Below are 17149 nucleotides of genomic sequence, written 5' to 3' on the forward strand. Positions count from 1 at the left end.
AGTTATTTTGAGACCAGCAAGGACCTTATTAGCACAATGTTGCAGGGTGAAATTAAAGGTCTGACACTCACATAAGGGAAGTTAACTTCTTTACTAAGTTCCAGTGACAAGGTATATACATCAGGTAAGTCCAAGGGTAAGTAGGACGGTACACAGGAGACATCCACCGCCCCCCTCTCTCACAGGCTGCTTCACTCAAACTGACCTTCATGAAGCTTGCAGGGGCACTCACACCACAACATTCCATAAGCATAACATTCCATCAGGCATTCTCTCGGGCAAGCATTCATGCATTACCAAAGCAGCGAACACAAGACAACATGTCTTCCTCCTCAACAGAAACAAAGATAAAAGGTACGGAAAGAAGTGCAAGGGAAAATACATGGGGCAATGCGACCAAAGTATGAAACCAACCATACTCTGGCCACCTCCACTCCAAACAATCACACTCCAATCCAGATCCCACTCACTCCATTCCGAAGAACAAGGAAACATGCCTCATGCTCCCACCAACAGGGTCCCTGCAATGACCTGCAAAGCAGCCAATCCACTATCCAGTACACTCATAATCTGTATGAGGCCTATCACATACACTCAGACCAAGGAACCAGCCTCAACTCTCAACCCACCAGCATTGCCACACATTCCCAAAACAACACCCGCATTCATCCTGCTGCCAGCAACTAAGGTGTACACACCCTTAATCTTCTAGTATACTAGCAGAAGAAATAATAAAATCTCAAAATGCACAGAGCACTGGCACCCAGCACCCACTCTATGCATGGCAGGCGGAGAGGACCACCCCATAAAGGTACCAGTGACCAACTCACCACGGCACAGGCAGGAAACCCCCTCAAGTGCGGTGTCCAACACCCCAATATTTGTGGCACGGGTGGCAGAACACCCCTATAAAACTAATGCTGGGCTCCAAACCCCACAATCTGTGGCACAGGTGGCAGAACACCCCTATAAAACTAGTGCTGGGTTCCAAACCCCACAATCTGTGGCACAGGTGGCAGAACACCACTATAAAACTAGTGCTGGGTTCCAAACCCCACAATCTGTGGCACAGGTGGCAGAACATCCCTATAAAACTAGTGCTGGGTTCCAAACCCCAAAATCTGGCACATGGGTGGCAGAACACCCGTATAAACTTGTCCCGTGTTTCAAACCCCAAAAATTGTTACCAAGCAAAACTTCTACCATTATCCCAATGTACATCACCCTCAACCACAAACAAGGTGATAAACTGCAATCCAAATCTTGAAACTCTAAACATTTTGTGAAAAAGTCCATAAAATACACGGTCCTGTAGAAGAACACGTTAGTGCAAGATACATCCTGTTAGTTAATGCACTGTTGTCACAACCATCAATGATCAGAAAACATTTGACTCTCCTAAACAGAGGCCACGTCAAACACACCAAAAAACACTTCAACCACAACCAAGCCAAACACATCACACACAATAACCAAGTCAGTATTCTCTGTTATATACTGAAAGGTATTTGCTGCTTTATTTGAACTTCTTTTCCTGAAACGAACATGCGTTCGTATTGCTACCTTGATACCAGCACTGCGAGTCAGGAAGACTCTTGCTGGATCACGCTCGCTCCCCGCAGGGGGCGGAGACTGCTGCCAGTCACGAGCGTCATCACGTGACTTTCATCCACCTCAAAGGACAGCCACAGTCACCATTGCGGCGTTAAGCTCGGCAGCGGAGTCAAGGGCGGTGCATACTGTGTTCACGAGATCTGTTTTGCTGCTGTTTGGCTCTGTGAGGCGTCAGTGCGGGTACAGACTGATCCGCGGCTAACATTACCCGTGTGATATCAATTAATTACACGACTGGCTGCAGCAGCAGCTAGCTGCTAAGTGCAGTCTCTGGCAGTTTGCGGCAGAAAGGCACGAAGGCAGGAAGGTAACTTTGAGACCTATATTTACCTAACTTTACCCGCGTGTCTCTACAAGTACGGAAGTGTAACACCAGGGTTCACTTGCACTATTTCTATTGAAAGACTTGTGGCACATTGTATTGGAAGTAGCCCTGAAATCTAAGCCAGCTAGGTCTGGTTCAATTGTTTAATCGTGGACAATGGTCGGCTCTCCGGCCCAAAAACTCTCCCCTCAGGATAACTGGGGACCTTTACCCTGAAATAGCCATCACAAACACCACTGCTTCACACGAAAATATTTTGCAACTAAATATGGTAGAGGGGGCGGCAGAGGGGGCGGGGAAAGGGACGGGAGTAGGGGAAAGAGATGGCACTCACAAGTCCAACATCCCTCCCAGACTCCGTTATCCCCGGGGTCATCCAATGAAAACGGAACTTTCTCATCTCCAAACAGAGTGGTGGCCACGGAAGACACGGGACTGGCGAAGGAAGCACTAACAGGTCTGTCCCCCAAGGTAATTCCGCGGGAGGCTCTTCCTAAACCGAATCCTCCCAACACTACCTTTCCCGTGCCAAAGGACTTGGGTCTGGCTTTCGAGGAGGCGACGGGTCCTCCAAGGTCAACACACACTTCGAATACGAACCCTTTTGTCTTTGGTACTTGTAAAGGGACCAAGGGAGGCCAGACCTATGCACAAAGACCGGACAAAGGTTGGAAACCCTTTGGGATCTCTTTGTTGAACACTGAAACCCCCCCCCCCGGATTATTCTAATGTTGACCTGCAAACTAGGGCGACCCCACAAGGACACTTTCCAGACCGCCTTACGCCTCGGTTTGGTCACCACCAAACGGATCACTGGGGGTCCTATACCACAGCCCAAGCAAACAAAACCCAATCTGGGGGACTCTCCCAAAGATCTCATAAAGGAGTCTTCCCCCAGGAAGCTCCTTTCCCGAGTAAACGGCAAAGAAGGCACCCCTCCCCCTCAGATGAGGATCTCCTGTCCACCCTGGCATCTACCCAAGTAGATATCCCATCCAAAAAGGACCCTCAAATTGACCCTGGTATGATCACAGCTTTTGCTCTTGTAATGGCCCCCTTTATGAAACTCAGACGCAAAACGATCAGCTTCGGGACCATACAACAATTGCCATGCTGTTCTCCAAAATGATCTTTATAGAAGGCTTCGTCTCAGCAATCCAGTCGAAACTGGAAAAAAACAATGATCGCACGACTGAAATTTTGAAAAGCATTATTGAGCCGATAATAAAAGAAAAAGAAACAAGGAGATCTGAAAGGTTAAGCCTTCAGCACGGGGGTGTGGGTGTCCCCACCCCCCCCCTGACTGTTCCTGTAACCCTGGCACAAACCTTAGATTCTCAGGTGGAACTGCCTAATAAGAGTAATCTTGAGGAAACTGTCCTACCAAAATACATAGACACCTCTACTAACACGGACAACACCGTGTGGGCATCTGTCCCTGTAATCAAGCCGAGTGGGCATGCTCCGAAAGAAGTTCGCCCAGTGACTTCCACTGCAACAAATACTATGCCGCAGGTGACATCGGACCCAATTAAGGCTCCAGTATCCACAAACACCATTAAAGTGTTTGACCTTTTTAGGAAACCCAAAACAGGCCTTTCCCCCCCGGCTGAAGGACAACTCAAAGTAAACAAGAAAGGAGAAAAAAACTACGGGAAGACCCCTACGCCGATGGATAAATCTACAGGACAAGGGACCTTGAACTCCAGGAAACCTTCAACGAGAACTAGACCTGTTAGCGGTCTAACTCTTCCTAGGAATCTGGCACCTCCCTCCAAACCGTTGTTTTACGATAGATCGTCAAAGAAAACGGGTGATGCCTCTGCCCTCTCACAGAATGTGTGCCTCGATGAGCCCTGTCGCCCCCTGGTCATCGAGAGGGTGAACGAAAACGTTGACACTTCCCTCATGGATTTATCCGTTTATTCGGACATGAATACCACATGGGAGGAGAAGTCGGGATCTAATACATCTGAAACAGAAAGTGATACTGAAGATGATGATTCTGAAGATTATTACAAAAGTAAAGGTGTTGAGTTTAAAGGGGTGATGGATTTTCAGATGGTCAAAGATCGGGGGGAGCCGCAAATGATACTCAAAAAGCCCCCATTGCCAGCACTGTCGGTGCCGAAAGCGGTGTCCGTTAAAAACTTCAAGTGGAAATCTAGAGTGCAATCTAAGCGAGAAGACAAGGCCTGCTTTCTGGAAAAAGAAAGGACGGTTCCACAGTCATTAAGTCCCTTGGACTTTACTACACTGGAAGACAGGAGGAACTCCCTGGTCCAGAAAACGTCGGAAATCGATAACAGCAAAGGAGCCCACACTGATACGACAAAGGGAATCAGAAGAACAGTATCATGGGCAGAAACAACAGAATACAAGCCAGTATCAGGGCTTACTAACCAGTCTGTCGACAAAGAGTTCGAGGATCACAACACCCCTGCACACTATAGAGTGCTACTGGAGAGAACTCTAGGCTACGAAGATAACCCGATTATGAATCGGGCCAATGTTATGAGACTCCTGCAATCCCTGGACCACCCCGATCAATTAAAATCACGGGACATAGACTGAATTCCACAACGAAAAACGCCACGACAGTGTGATTCTTCACACAGGCGATTCAAACACCAAAAGCTCACTTTTAGAGTTGGGTTCTAAACTCAATCTATGTGGGTTCGTGCTTAAGGAGTTGGAGGAGGGGGACCAGCACAGATCGTGCTGGTCCAAAAGACTCGCAACACTCATTAAGTAACTCCATAAATCCAACTAGCGAACCCAAAAAGAAACAGGAGATGAAAGTGGGTAAGAGTGACAGGGGTGTTCAAGAGGTGGACAACAGAAGAGATCAAGTGCGCACTCAACTAGACAAACCTGGAGAACAGTTTAGAGGATTGGTGTTGGCTGGCAGGTGTCTTATCTGCCAAATCATAACGCCATCAGTGCCCCAGGAGTGCCCAACTCAATCCCGTGTCAAAGGGATAAAAATCATGAGTTGGAACACACAGGGCTACTCGCATCTCCTCGGAAACTCAGCAGTACACCTGACAACTTACAACGTCTTTTGCCTGCAGGAAACCTGGCTGTGTGACCTTGCCCTTTTGGACAAGTTTGAGCTATTTTTAAATACAGCAATAAAGGGCTCGCAAGGGAGACCGAGTTCAGGCCTCCTGTTAGGGGTAAAGCGCACCAGTGGCTTAAAAGTGCTCTCCTCAGTAAATAGGAACCCTTGGATCCAACTTACAAGATTTTCTTCTACGATAAAATCTCCACTACACACGCAAGACTGGCAGTTGCTCATATGCAATGTATATTGGGGTCCTACAGCACGAGAAGCAGACACATTTATGGAAGTACTCATGAAAGCCATAGACGATGCTAGGATCGAGTGTCCGAAACTCGGAATTCTTCTATGTGGGGATTTCAATATGGAATGCTATGATAAGAAGCAAAGGAAAATCGAGTTTTTGCCTTTGAGCTCCTCTAAAAACACAACAAGAGGAGTAAATATGGAGAAGGAACTTACAGCTAGGAACAGCCATATGGTAAATGGGAACCTGTTGGGCGACCAACCAGCTGCCCCAACATGGAAACGGGCCAACCAAACGAGCACATTGGACTACATCTTTGCATCAGAAAATCTTTTTGGAAATCTAACATCGTTGAAAGTGGTCCCTACGATCCAGAGTGACCACAACATTCTGGAACTCGAAATTGAGGCCTGGGTCAAATCTCCCATTATTCCTGCTAAACATCTATCAAACCGGCTCCTCGAGATAACTCCGGGGGGAAACAGACTACGCATGGGAAGAAAAGAGATGGGCCTGGCGTTGGACTCCTTAATCAAGGCCCAAGGTTCCAACCTGATTGAATACACTGGAGCATTGAAGATCTTTCGCACAAAGGGGGTTGCCAAGGGTAACTACCAATGTACTCGGCACACCTATGATTACCAAGTAGTGACCAAAAAAAAAGCTGTAAGAAAAGCCAGGAGGCGATTTCTTAAAACCAGTGCACCAGTTGACTTACTCCTGTATGAAAAACTCAGAAACAACTACAGGAATTGGCTCATGCAGCACAAACACAAACTAGTGCAACAAGATAGTGAGACGATGCTAAAATTGTTAACTACTAAAAACATCACTGCTATCTGGAAATTGATTAATGAAATAAACATTCCTCCTGACTCCAAGATGGTGAATCCCATAGCAGCAACTTTATGGGAAAGTCACTTTCGGAACCTTTACTCTTTGGGGCAAACACGTGGTCCACAAATACCCCTACTATCCAACAAGTCTTGGGACATTAAATATGGAAAACAAGACATCCTAGACCTCATTAAAAACTCAAACTCCGCAAGGGCCGCATGACCGGATGGCCTAACCAACGACATCCTCAAAAAGGACCCAGAAAAATGGGCCTCATTTATGCTGTTGTTGTTCAACGACATAAAAAGATTAAGTTACCCAAATTGTGGACGACGTCCATAATCGTCCCGATTTTCAAGAAGGGTGACAGGTCCGTGCCAACGAACTACAGACCGATTGCCCTCTTGGACGTCGTGGGAAAAAAATTTGCAGCACTTATTTTGAAACACCTGAACGATTGGAGTGGGTTGGCAAATCACTTGGACCCTTGGCAATCAGGTTTTCGTAAGGGCATTGGGACATCCCTAAATATTCTAATAATAAACATACTAAAATGCCTGGTCAAGGAGAAGAATACAAGAACATCTACACTGCCTCCATAGATTTGGAACAAGCGTTCGACTCCGTCGACCGTTGTATTTTATGGCAAAAACTGAGGAAATGGGGTTGTACGAACAACCTGAGAGAACCCTTGGAAGCACTGCACACTGGGACAACTCTTAAAGTTAGGTTGGACAGACAGGGAAACCTTTCAAACAGTGTGGAGGCTATGAATGGGCTGAAACAGGGCTGTCAGTTGGCTCTAGCGGTATTTTGTCTCTTCATATCTGACATGCAGGAAAGCTTTGAAGCAGTGAGATGTTTCCCCCCAAAGATCGCGGGGACTTCCGTGGGAAGGTTGCTGTTCGCTGATGACCTCTCGTTACTACATCAGACCGCTGTTGGACTATAGCGTCAACTGAAGGCACTGGAGTCGTATTTACAAGGAAATGGTCTCCGAATAAACCAAAAAAAATCAAAGATCTTGAGGCTAGGTCCCATCCTGGGTGCTAAAAATCTAAGGTGCTTCCTGTCGGGGGAAGTGGTACCAGTAGTTTCAACAATGGTATACCTTGGAGTAAACTTGAACAACAGTATCCAAGATGGTCCGGGTGTCGAAAGACTTAGAAGCAAAGTCATGAACTTAGCTTCCCAAGCTCTCTTAAGCGGCGATACTGTTCCTTCTCCCTCCGACCACTGATAGACTTCTATAAATTGAAAGTTTCGCCCATTTTCACTTATGCTGGGGAGGCGAACTTCTTCCTTACCCCAGAGGTTTGGAAACTGTTAGAGGGTTTATTTTGGAAAAGAGTACTGAGCCTACCATCATCCACTCCAATTGAAAGTGTCCGTAAAGAACTGGGCCTATCCTCACTCTACATATCTATGGTTTGGAAATCATTGACACTTCTTGGCAAATGTATGCACCCACAGGAAAGAAGCGGTTTCTTGGCCATTAACGAAGCCATGACAAGAAAACAGATTCCGGCTTTAACCAAGTGGCAGTTAATCTGCACAGAAATCTTGAATAAAATAGCCTTGGAACCCGACAACCTAGTGCAAAACCAACACATGGTCAAGAGGAAACTTCTGGACTGGGATTGGACAGTTACCTTGGACAGGTTTAGTGCCCTCCCGTCTATAACTCAGAGCACGGATGAGCACTACTGTAGAGGTACCGTGCACCCGTACCTGGACAAATTTCCCTCAAACACAGAAAGGCACTGCTTTCTAAAATTCCGATTAAATCTTCTCCACACGAGAGATGTTCTAGGTAGAAGAAACAGAAAGGAGGAGAATCCGAGTTTGATGTGTCGTTGCTGTGGACATGAGGTCGAAACTCTACAGCACCTGGTGATGAATTGTGCTACTCTATCCAGGTCCAGAGAAAGATGGCTAGGGACGCACTTTCAAAATGTAAGTACTTTATCCATGCAGGAGAGGTGGATAATTTTAAGAAGAGGAGGAAAAGTATCCATGACCTTGGCCCTGTTGAATTTCGTGAAAGAAATTTTTACAAAACTGGACACTTAGCGTCACTTTTTTCAGCACACCACTTTTCCTCCCTAATTATAATTGATGTAATTTGTGTTTCTGTAAGAGCATTTTGCTTTTAGTATGCATTTAAAGTTTTTTTTAAAAAAAAACTAATTGATGCAATAAAATAAAAAAAATAAAAATATACTGAAAGCTCTGAAAAAAAGCCAGAAAATCAGGATCAGGTTATTCCAAAACCATGAGATATGTGCTCTCAGGATCCTCAAAGGTAGAACCACAACATCCGCAATATCCCCAAGTCTCCCTCCAATGAGCAGATGCCTCCCCTCAAGCCGAACAGCATGCAGGGCACAGAACGAAATGCTTGCAACAGTACCTTTTCCTTTGATGACTGAGCGCTCACGGTCTCACCATTGTCTGTTCCCACCACCTGAACTGCATACTCGAAAAGGCCATGGTGCTGTAAGGTGGCCCCTCTGGTGCATGGTGTGGCCCCACTGGGAAATGCTGCTACAACAGCTGCTACCATATGTTAACTCCAGTGGCCAGAAACTGCAAGGTGGCCACACTGGGAAATGTTGGTCCAGTGGCCAAATAACGGTAAGGTAGCCCCGCTGGAAAATATGGTCCAGGGGCCAAAAACTATAAGGTGGCCCCGCTGTGAACCAGTGACCAATTCTTCATGGTGACCCCGCTGGGAACTGCTACAAATCTTTATAACTCCTTTTCCAGTGGCCAAAATATTTAAAAAGGTGGCCCCACTGATGCTCACTACTATTTCAGTGGCCAAGATACTTAAAGTGGCCAGAATCTGTAAGGTGGCCGCAGTGCAAAATGCTGCTCCAGTGGCCAAAAACTGCAAGGTGGCCCCACTGGGAAGTGCTGCTTCAGTGGCCAGAGACTGTAAGGTGGCCCCACTGGTACTCCAACTGCTACTACAGTTACCTCCCACCTCCAGCTGCCATGCAACTGCTGTCGGGCTATGAGAAAGGGTTCAGCTCACCTTTGGGGGGCGGGGCGCCAATGGATTTCCCCTGCCCTGGTCTCACTGCTTCCTTTCTTCCTTCAGGCACTGCTTACTCTGGACAGCTGTAGGTTCCTGGCCTTTCCCTCAAGCCAGTTCATCACCAGTGTTGTGGGGTGAAATGAATGATCTGATACTCAGGTAAGGGAAGTGAACTTCTTTACTAAGTTCCAGTGACAAGGTATATACGTCAGGTAAGTAAGTAGGAAGGTACACAGGAGACATCCACCGGCCCCCTCTCTCAGAGGCTGATTCACTCCAACGGACCTTCATGGAGCTTACAGGGACACTCGCACCACAACATTCCATAAGCATAACATTCCCATCAGGCATTCTCTCAGGCAAGCATTCATGCAGAACCAAAGCAGGGAACACAAGACACAACACACAACCACAATTACAATTGTATTTCACACAAAACGGCCGTAATCGCGCCGTACTGGAAATCCCAGCCAGCGTGGATGACGGCATCATGCTAGTGGAGGGCGGAGTCACGCTCTCAGCCGTTATTAACTCACTTACAGGATGGCCACAACCAAGACACATGCCGCCATCCTGAAAGAAACCAGCGCCAACAGTGCAAGCGCATGCCTTTACAGGTCATTTCTGAACGAACTGATGATGGGAGGCTCGACATAAATTATATTGGGGCTATAAATGGATAGCATTTAATAATTTCGAGCCAGATATCTTTCAGACATTGTTACTTTACAATTGGATACTTTAAAAGAAATGAACCCGAAAAAAAATCAACTTACCATCCTAAGGTAAGAGACTCCTAGTTTGTGCAGGATCCAAAACGCTTGTGCCAACTTAATTAAAAACGTATACAATTTAGTGACATGGCTCATTCTCATATAGATTAACCATGCAAAGGAAGATTTGAAGTCAGACCTTAACCTATTGAAAAATCCTGACCTGGAAATTGAACAGGGTATATCTAGGAACAGTACGGAACCAGTATGCGCATTAAGTGACTGTATGCTTTCTCCATATGATCCATTTATCCAATTCAACAAACTTCTTCCTTTCACCTCCATAGATTTCGGATTCAGATACATGAACACATTGGGATAGATCAAATGTCACAACGGATTAGTATAACTAACTGTCTGAGAACTAAGGAACATAACCCCAGTAAACTGAATAGATTCTAAGCCAAAACTCATTAGTAAGACCTATCAGGATAAAACTAGTTACTGATTTTTTTTATTAGATAATTATGAACTACATTTCTGACCTTACTAATACTACTCTACCTTACGTTCCGTCACTTGGCATCACTTCCTGAGAGGTCAGAGGTCAAGGGTTGTGTGATCACTTCAGCTACCCCAGACATTTTGGTGAAATGACGTCCCTGGCATCCACTACTGTGCCATGTGCTGCTTATAGCTGTTGGCGCATTTCATGATCACTCTGCCGCCTGAAATCCTCTAGGCGTATTGTGCTCAGCACATTTCGTTTTTTTAAACAAGGAAAAGACATTTTAAAAACCACGGTTTTTCAGTGATGACGTATGGACAGGTTTTCTAGCAGACAAGGCTAAAGTAATAAATTGCTTAGTTAGGGAAGCTGGGAACATAATGGAAAGGTTCAGTGTGAATGCTCTGTGCACAATGTAATCACAGTTTAAGTGCCGAGATGTGCAACATGGGTTTAGTGTGATTGCTAGACGGTGAAAGTTGACTTCTGCGAGGTATAGTGTTAAATGCAGCAAGGTGCTTCCAGGCATAAAAGGTTCATTGTTAGGGCATTATGGTGCTCAGTGAGTGCTGGGCGAGTGCAGTAGGCTGCAACAGGCCACAAAACACACTAATGTACAATTGTGCAGAGTTGTATGTAAGAAATCTGTTCTTACATACTGGGCAGATGGTCCAACCAATTCCATCTTTTTTCCATCAACACTATTTAGGGTAATGAAAAACACCCCACACAGCACTGCCATGAACATACGTTTCAGACCTCATGAACCACAAAGAAAAAGCATTTCCTTAAGCCCCAATTTTCAAAATTTTGTACCAAAAGTGGCAACATTCACCAAGATTCACAGCATTGTCAGAGAACGTAATAACATTGTTTTCCATTTTGTTTATTCAGTAATTGGCAACGTTGTAAACACGGTACATGAACATGCAATAAGTTATGACTCACCATGCAAATATTTTCTGCTAAATGATGTGCGAGTGCCATGGAGAAGAGAGCACCTCCAATAAGAGGACACCTTCAGAAACATTCTTTGATGAGTGATTATCTGTGAATGAAAAATTAACATGTCATTACTGGCTCATATCAGGCATTTGATGGCGATGTGGAAAGTGACCGAGTGTGAAGACTAATGATGTGAAACATGATGGCGATGTGGAAAGTGACCGAGTGTGAAGACCAAGGGCCCTGTGAAACATGATGGCGATGTGGAAAGTGACCGAGTGTGAAGACCAAGGGCCCTGTGAAACATGATGGCGATGTGGAAGGTTTGGCAACTGGTGATGCAAAGGTTGATGGTCACGTGCAGGATGATTTGAAGGGTGATCATGATGCACTTGGTGGAGTGTAGGGTCCCCACAAGATGGCGAAGAACGAGCGCGCCTCACCACACCCCGCGGTCTCCCTCGTGTGTTCCCAGGGAGCACTGGGCTGGACTAGGCGTGTAAACAGCACACAGAAGCATCCAACGGTCGACCTCGTTGGTACATCTGGAAATCACCGGGATGTTGGGATCAAGTGGACGGAGGACTTGGGGGCGTTGCCACAGAGCAAACCGCACTAAGGGGAGTGACCCTTCAGTGCCCAGTGTCCCGGCACGCGAGCCCGTCTGTGTCACCAGAGAGGAAAGTGGAGCCCATGAGATGGAGCGCATTGGTTGCTTTACCTGAGGCAAAGTGGAGAGGATGAGGGGGGAAACTGAGGGAGCAAAGGCTCTGGGAGTCCATAGGAGGAAAGTGGGCAAATGATGGCATATAAATGTGACTGAAATCATCCATAGGTGTAACACTGGGCACTGTAGACGGACTACCCGATACCGCCCCATTGCTACTTGCGCAGCCAGAACAATTTACTTGTGCGTTTCTCTACAAGTCATCAAATTGGAGTACCAAGTGAAGGTACTTGTGGTGTATTGTAGCATACCTTGAGAATACAGTAATAACCAAACTAGGCAACACAAAAAATTAGCAATGTACCACCTCAAATTCTCCCTGCTGATGAACTCATTAGGTTTTGAAGAGATATGGATTTTGAAGGGTCTGCCAGAGTACAGGAAACTTGGTGGAAGATGGTGCATCACTAAGCAAGCATAACAAAGTACTAAAGAAAATGGACATGCACTATGAAAGGCGAACAAGTATTAGGCTGGAAAGATAGTAGTTTGTCATAAGAGAACAGAAATCAGGAGAGTCCGTGGTAGGCTTGATCACAGGCTTGAGAGAACTAGCAAACAAATGTAACTCAGGGGATAACTATAATGAATACATCAAATAGAAAATTAAGTTCAAAGTGAAGCAACAGAAAATTAGGGGAGAGATCTGGAGAAATGGAGATCCTACATTGGACAAAGTTAATGACATAGCAAAAAAGATGAACATATGATAGATACTCTGTGTGAAGGCATTAGGCAAGAAGGACAAGCTAGAAGGGAAAGAAGAGGGTGCAGTAATCGAAAGGGGAATGCAACAAGACTACAATGAATGTGAGGGGTCAGAAATGAAAGCCGGACACAAAGTAGTCCTGTTTTAGGTTAAAGACTTTTATTCAATTATACAAGGTTGAGAGAATGCCTCGCTAGCCCTGCTTTGAGAGGAATTCCATACCTAGAAACCAGAAACTAAGGAACAGTGTGTCAGGCTGTCAAAAATCAAAAGCCGCCTCTGTGTCCAAATGTTCTATAAACAAAACAACAAAGTGATAAGGGAAATGTCTTCAACCTGATGTTGACAAAAATGTGTTCATAAATAAAAATAGAATAGCAACGTCTTAAATGTTCTTCAAGGTGGCAAAACCTTGACTCCAATGGGTGACTGCCTTCCACTGGATTCCAATGCTTGAATAATGTCTTTGTGGCTAGCAGTTCCTTGTGTCTTCTCCGCCCACAATACTCGTATTAGGTAAAACGTTATTTATCCTTATAAGTCTTTCTTTAACACAAGCTTCTTGTTTCAAAACACTGTCATTCTCAACTGCTTGGTGTACTCTCCTGCCACGACTTCTTTTGTGTATTTTCACGTGCCTGGTATATCCTTGCCAGGACTTCACTTGTTTATTCTTAAATGCCTGCTGGGCTTCTGTCTCTCATGCTTTAAAGTTTCTCTTTACTTCGCTCGTACATATACCCTCTTCGGCTTGATATATTGGTTTTGGCTTCTCTCCATATCTGCAATCCATCTGCTCATATGATATTAGGGCCTTGTTTGGCTCTGTGCCCTTTTCACTTGAAAATACAGTTCAGCTTCTTTTTGTCTCTGTAGTTTTACAATATGCATTTTCTTGTTGGCTCAGTCAACGTAAAGCCCCAGGGTCCCCACCTGGTATGGGCTGACTCACCGGTTCGTCACAGCATCTTCGGTTCCTTTAGCCTCCGCCACTTGCTGCACACTCCGGGTCACTCTGCAGTTGTCCGCGAGGCTTTGCTTCTGCACGCCCGCTTCTGGTTAGGCTGTGCTAGGGACAACGCTGCCTCTATGACCTGTCGAGCATCCAGAAATCCCCTCTCGAGTTTTGGCATCTCCATGGCCCTTTCTGCTCACCCAGTGTGGTGCCTCTTCTCTGCATTCGAGCTTCTTTGCCTCGCCACACCGGCATCTCCAGTGTTCTCTTGCCTCTCCAGGAGATCCAACGTCTTCCCCTGTGCCCCTGCTCACAATTCGGTTGCCATTTTTTAAGGATTTGTGCACCCGGGCTTTATACAAACTGGTACGCTCAAGGGCTTGAAGCCCTCACTGCTTTGCATCGATTCCTTCATCCTCCTCATCCCAGTACTTGGGGAATAATGGGAATCAAAGTTCATAGATGTTACTCAATGCATGATGCAGGGAATTTCTTTTAACAATTTCATAGTACAAACCAGCTCTTCATGAAGGGAAATTAGAACAAAAAAAAAACACAAACAAAAAAAAAGTTCTCTTGGAGCTTTTATTCCAATAGGAGCTTGACAATAAGAGTGTTGGAAAAAGGTTTCTCCAGCTTCCCCGAAGGGGTAAAGGAGGGGGAGGGGGAACACAGCCAGGACAATAGTCCCTCAGGGTAGGGGGGTTTCCCCATGGGTAAACGGTGGATACCACATCTCGTCCAATGGAGCCATACCACCCCCCCCCCGGTAGTGGTTTCCTCCCATGTGAACCCCCCTTAAATAGCCGCCCCCAGGGTCAGGATCGGGTAGCGGCTGCCTTTCACTGGCCGCACGGGAGGAGGTCACCGCCGGGGAATCCGTGATGACTCCATTGGATTCATCATATGGCATACATGAAGGATGTTGAGGGGTAGACAAACAACTATCCAGCAAAAGATAGAAGAGAGAAAGCAATGGGAGGTTACGCTAGAGGTGATCGCAAAACAGGTAGTTGTCAATGCTATACGTGTGGGGCTATTTTCATATGTCAAGTTTTCCTATATTCCTTGGGAGTAAGTCAGAAGTTATAAAATGTGGCAAGACAGGTAATTTTGCATGCTGCTATGGGACATTTTTGAGGAGTAACTCAAGAGAATTGAGTGAAGTCAATAGTGAGAACGATGAGGAAAAGGGAGTGCTGTTTTCAATGCATTAAATGGGACCATAACAGAAAATGGGAAATAACCCCATGTCTTGATAAGAGTAAATGAGAGCGAGATACCAATGTTACTAGACTAAGGCTCAGACTATACAAGGGGGAGCGAAAGTTAAAAAAAATACAAACATTAAGTTAAAGTGACCTAAAATATGTGCCAACGCATATGGTGGAGTTAAAATTGACATTTTGTGGGCATTCATAGCAGAGTTAGGATATTGTGGTTGCAACACTCAAGTCAAAGTATATGTCTCTAAAGGTGCTGGGTGCTTATTGGGAGTGTACCAACAGAGATATGGGAATAATAATTGATCATTGATCCGAGTGTTCCATGTCATGTCATGTCGATGACGGTAAGGGAAATTGAAAATATTGGCAAAAAATTGTTGTTGTTTCAGGATAGGCTGGGACAATTGTGGGGATATTAACTTAAGACTAAAATTAGACCGGAGGTAGTACCAATAGCTGCCAAGGACAGAAATGTTCCAATACATTTACGGGAAGAAGTGGTGAGAGAATTAAAGATCTTGGAGGAACAGAGGGATGGAACTGGTGGAGGCCACTGAATGGGTATCTCCCATTGTAGTGTTATGCAAACACACTGGAAGGATTTGCCTATGTGTGGCTCTCAGGGCAGTAAACAAGGGAGTAATAGAGGAAAGATTTCCCCTGCCCAATATGGAAGAGTTGGCAAGCTTGGTAAGAAAGACAACAGTTTTTAGGACTTTCGATCTAGCTTCAGCATACAACCAGGTAGAACTTTCCCCAAGCTCAAGAGCTATTACAGCATGTATTACACAAGAGGGAACATTTCAATATAAAAGGATACCCTTTGGACTTGTATCAGCAGCAGCAGCAGCCATCCAAAGGAATGTCATATATCCAAGATGGCAGTTTGGTGGTAGGAGGCACACAATAAAGCAACATGATAAGAGGTTAGCAGTAGAAAATGTGAATTCAGGATGGATTTCACAGACTATGAGGTCATATGAGCAGGGATGGTGCAAAACCCAAGGAAACAATGCTCAATGCAATTACAAAAATATCCATCCGAAAGAGGAAACAAGCATTCTTGTCATTCAGAGAGGTAGTCAAATATTACATGAAATGTATACCATATTTTACCGAGAGGTACAGGAATATTAGGAAATTCAGTAAGCAGGAAGAGGAATTTATGTGGTTAGAAGAATGTGACCAAGAGTTCAGTATAGACAAAAGACCTTAATGAGGGCAACAGCTGTCGGCTGCTTTGATACCAAGGATGATGTATAGTTATGTCTAATGCCAGTGAGACGGGGCTCGGAGCAGTATTATTACAAAGCAGGACCCGAGAAGAAAGGGTTATTGCATTTGCATCACAGATTTTGAAAGGAGCAGTACTGAGGTATTCACTTATATAGAAGGAGGATTTTAGCGTTAGTCTGGGCAGTAAACAAGTTCAAATCTCTCTTGTGGGGTAGGACATAAAGTTAGAACAGATCGCTTTCTGTTGATAGGTATACTGGACAGAAAGGCTTGGAAAGTGTGTCACTTAGAATATTAAGGTGGGTTACTGCATTACAAGGGCATGAGCTGGATGCCGAGTATGTCCCTGGAAAAGAGTGCTGTTGCAGACAACCTATCCAGAAATGGAGGTGGGGAGGTCAAGGAAGAGATGGAGAACAAAAAAAGGGAAGCATTGGCAAAATCAACAGTCTGGGCTTTTGTGTAGGCATGGTATTTGCATTTTCCAGACACTGCCATCATTATACAACCTGCCATAACATTAACAGCTATCAAATGATGCTTGTACATAGGCATTTGCCAAGTGCTGCCATAATATTCCCATCTAATGCATATACAAGAGCCAAAACTGTTGGGTTTGCCAATGCTTGTTTTTACCAGGAATTCTATGCAAGGAGTTGATGCAAGGACACTGATACTGCTTATTAATCAAGTTCTTAAGTGCACACTTGGACAGTTTCATTACATCAGGAACTGTTTTAGCTGGTTTGTAGCTGCAATTAAGTAATTCATTTTCAGAAGCATACTTAGAAAGCACAGAGCTAGACAAAGAGTTTGCATGGGGATGTGTTTTTGGGTAGGGATCTCAGGCAGTGGGTGGGAATGGTCATAGGGATGATCATAACCATGGGCAGCTAAAGGGTGTGTAAATACCCAAACAGCAATCACAGGCTGTCTCTCCTTCCCTACATCTCACCTTTCCTTTCTTCACTTCCCATGACAAAGTTTGTGGATTAAAGGC

The 17149-nt window shown here is 45.2% G+C and overlaps 1 protein-coding gene across 1 annotated transcript in view; it reads right to left on the bottom strand.

The window, feature by feature from the left end:
• Positions 1–17149, bottom strand: part of LOC138513733 (uncharacterized) — a 440991-nt gene that overhangs the window by 384011 nt on the left and 39831 nt on the right. Inside the window, exon 2 of the mRNA XM_069628814.1 lies at positions 11300–11399. Within this exon, the coding sequence (XP_069484915.1) occupies positions 11300–11381 (82 nt within the window). The 5' untranslated portion in view covers positions 11382–11399. The remainder of the gene's footprint in view (positions 1–11299; positions 11400–17149) is intronic.

Source organism: Ambystoma mexicanum, chromosome 12 (assembly GCF_040938575.1).
Source record: "Ambystoma mexicanum isolate Mex_15411 chromosome 12, UKY_AmexF1_1, whole genome shotgun sequence".
NCBI classification, from domain to species: domain Eukaryota; kingdom Metazoa; phylum Chordata; class Amphibia; order Caudata; family Ambystomatidae; genus Ambystoma; species Ambystoma mexicanum.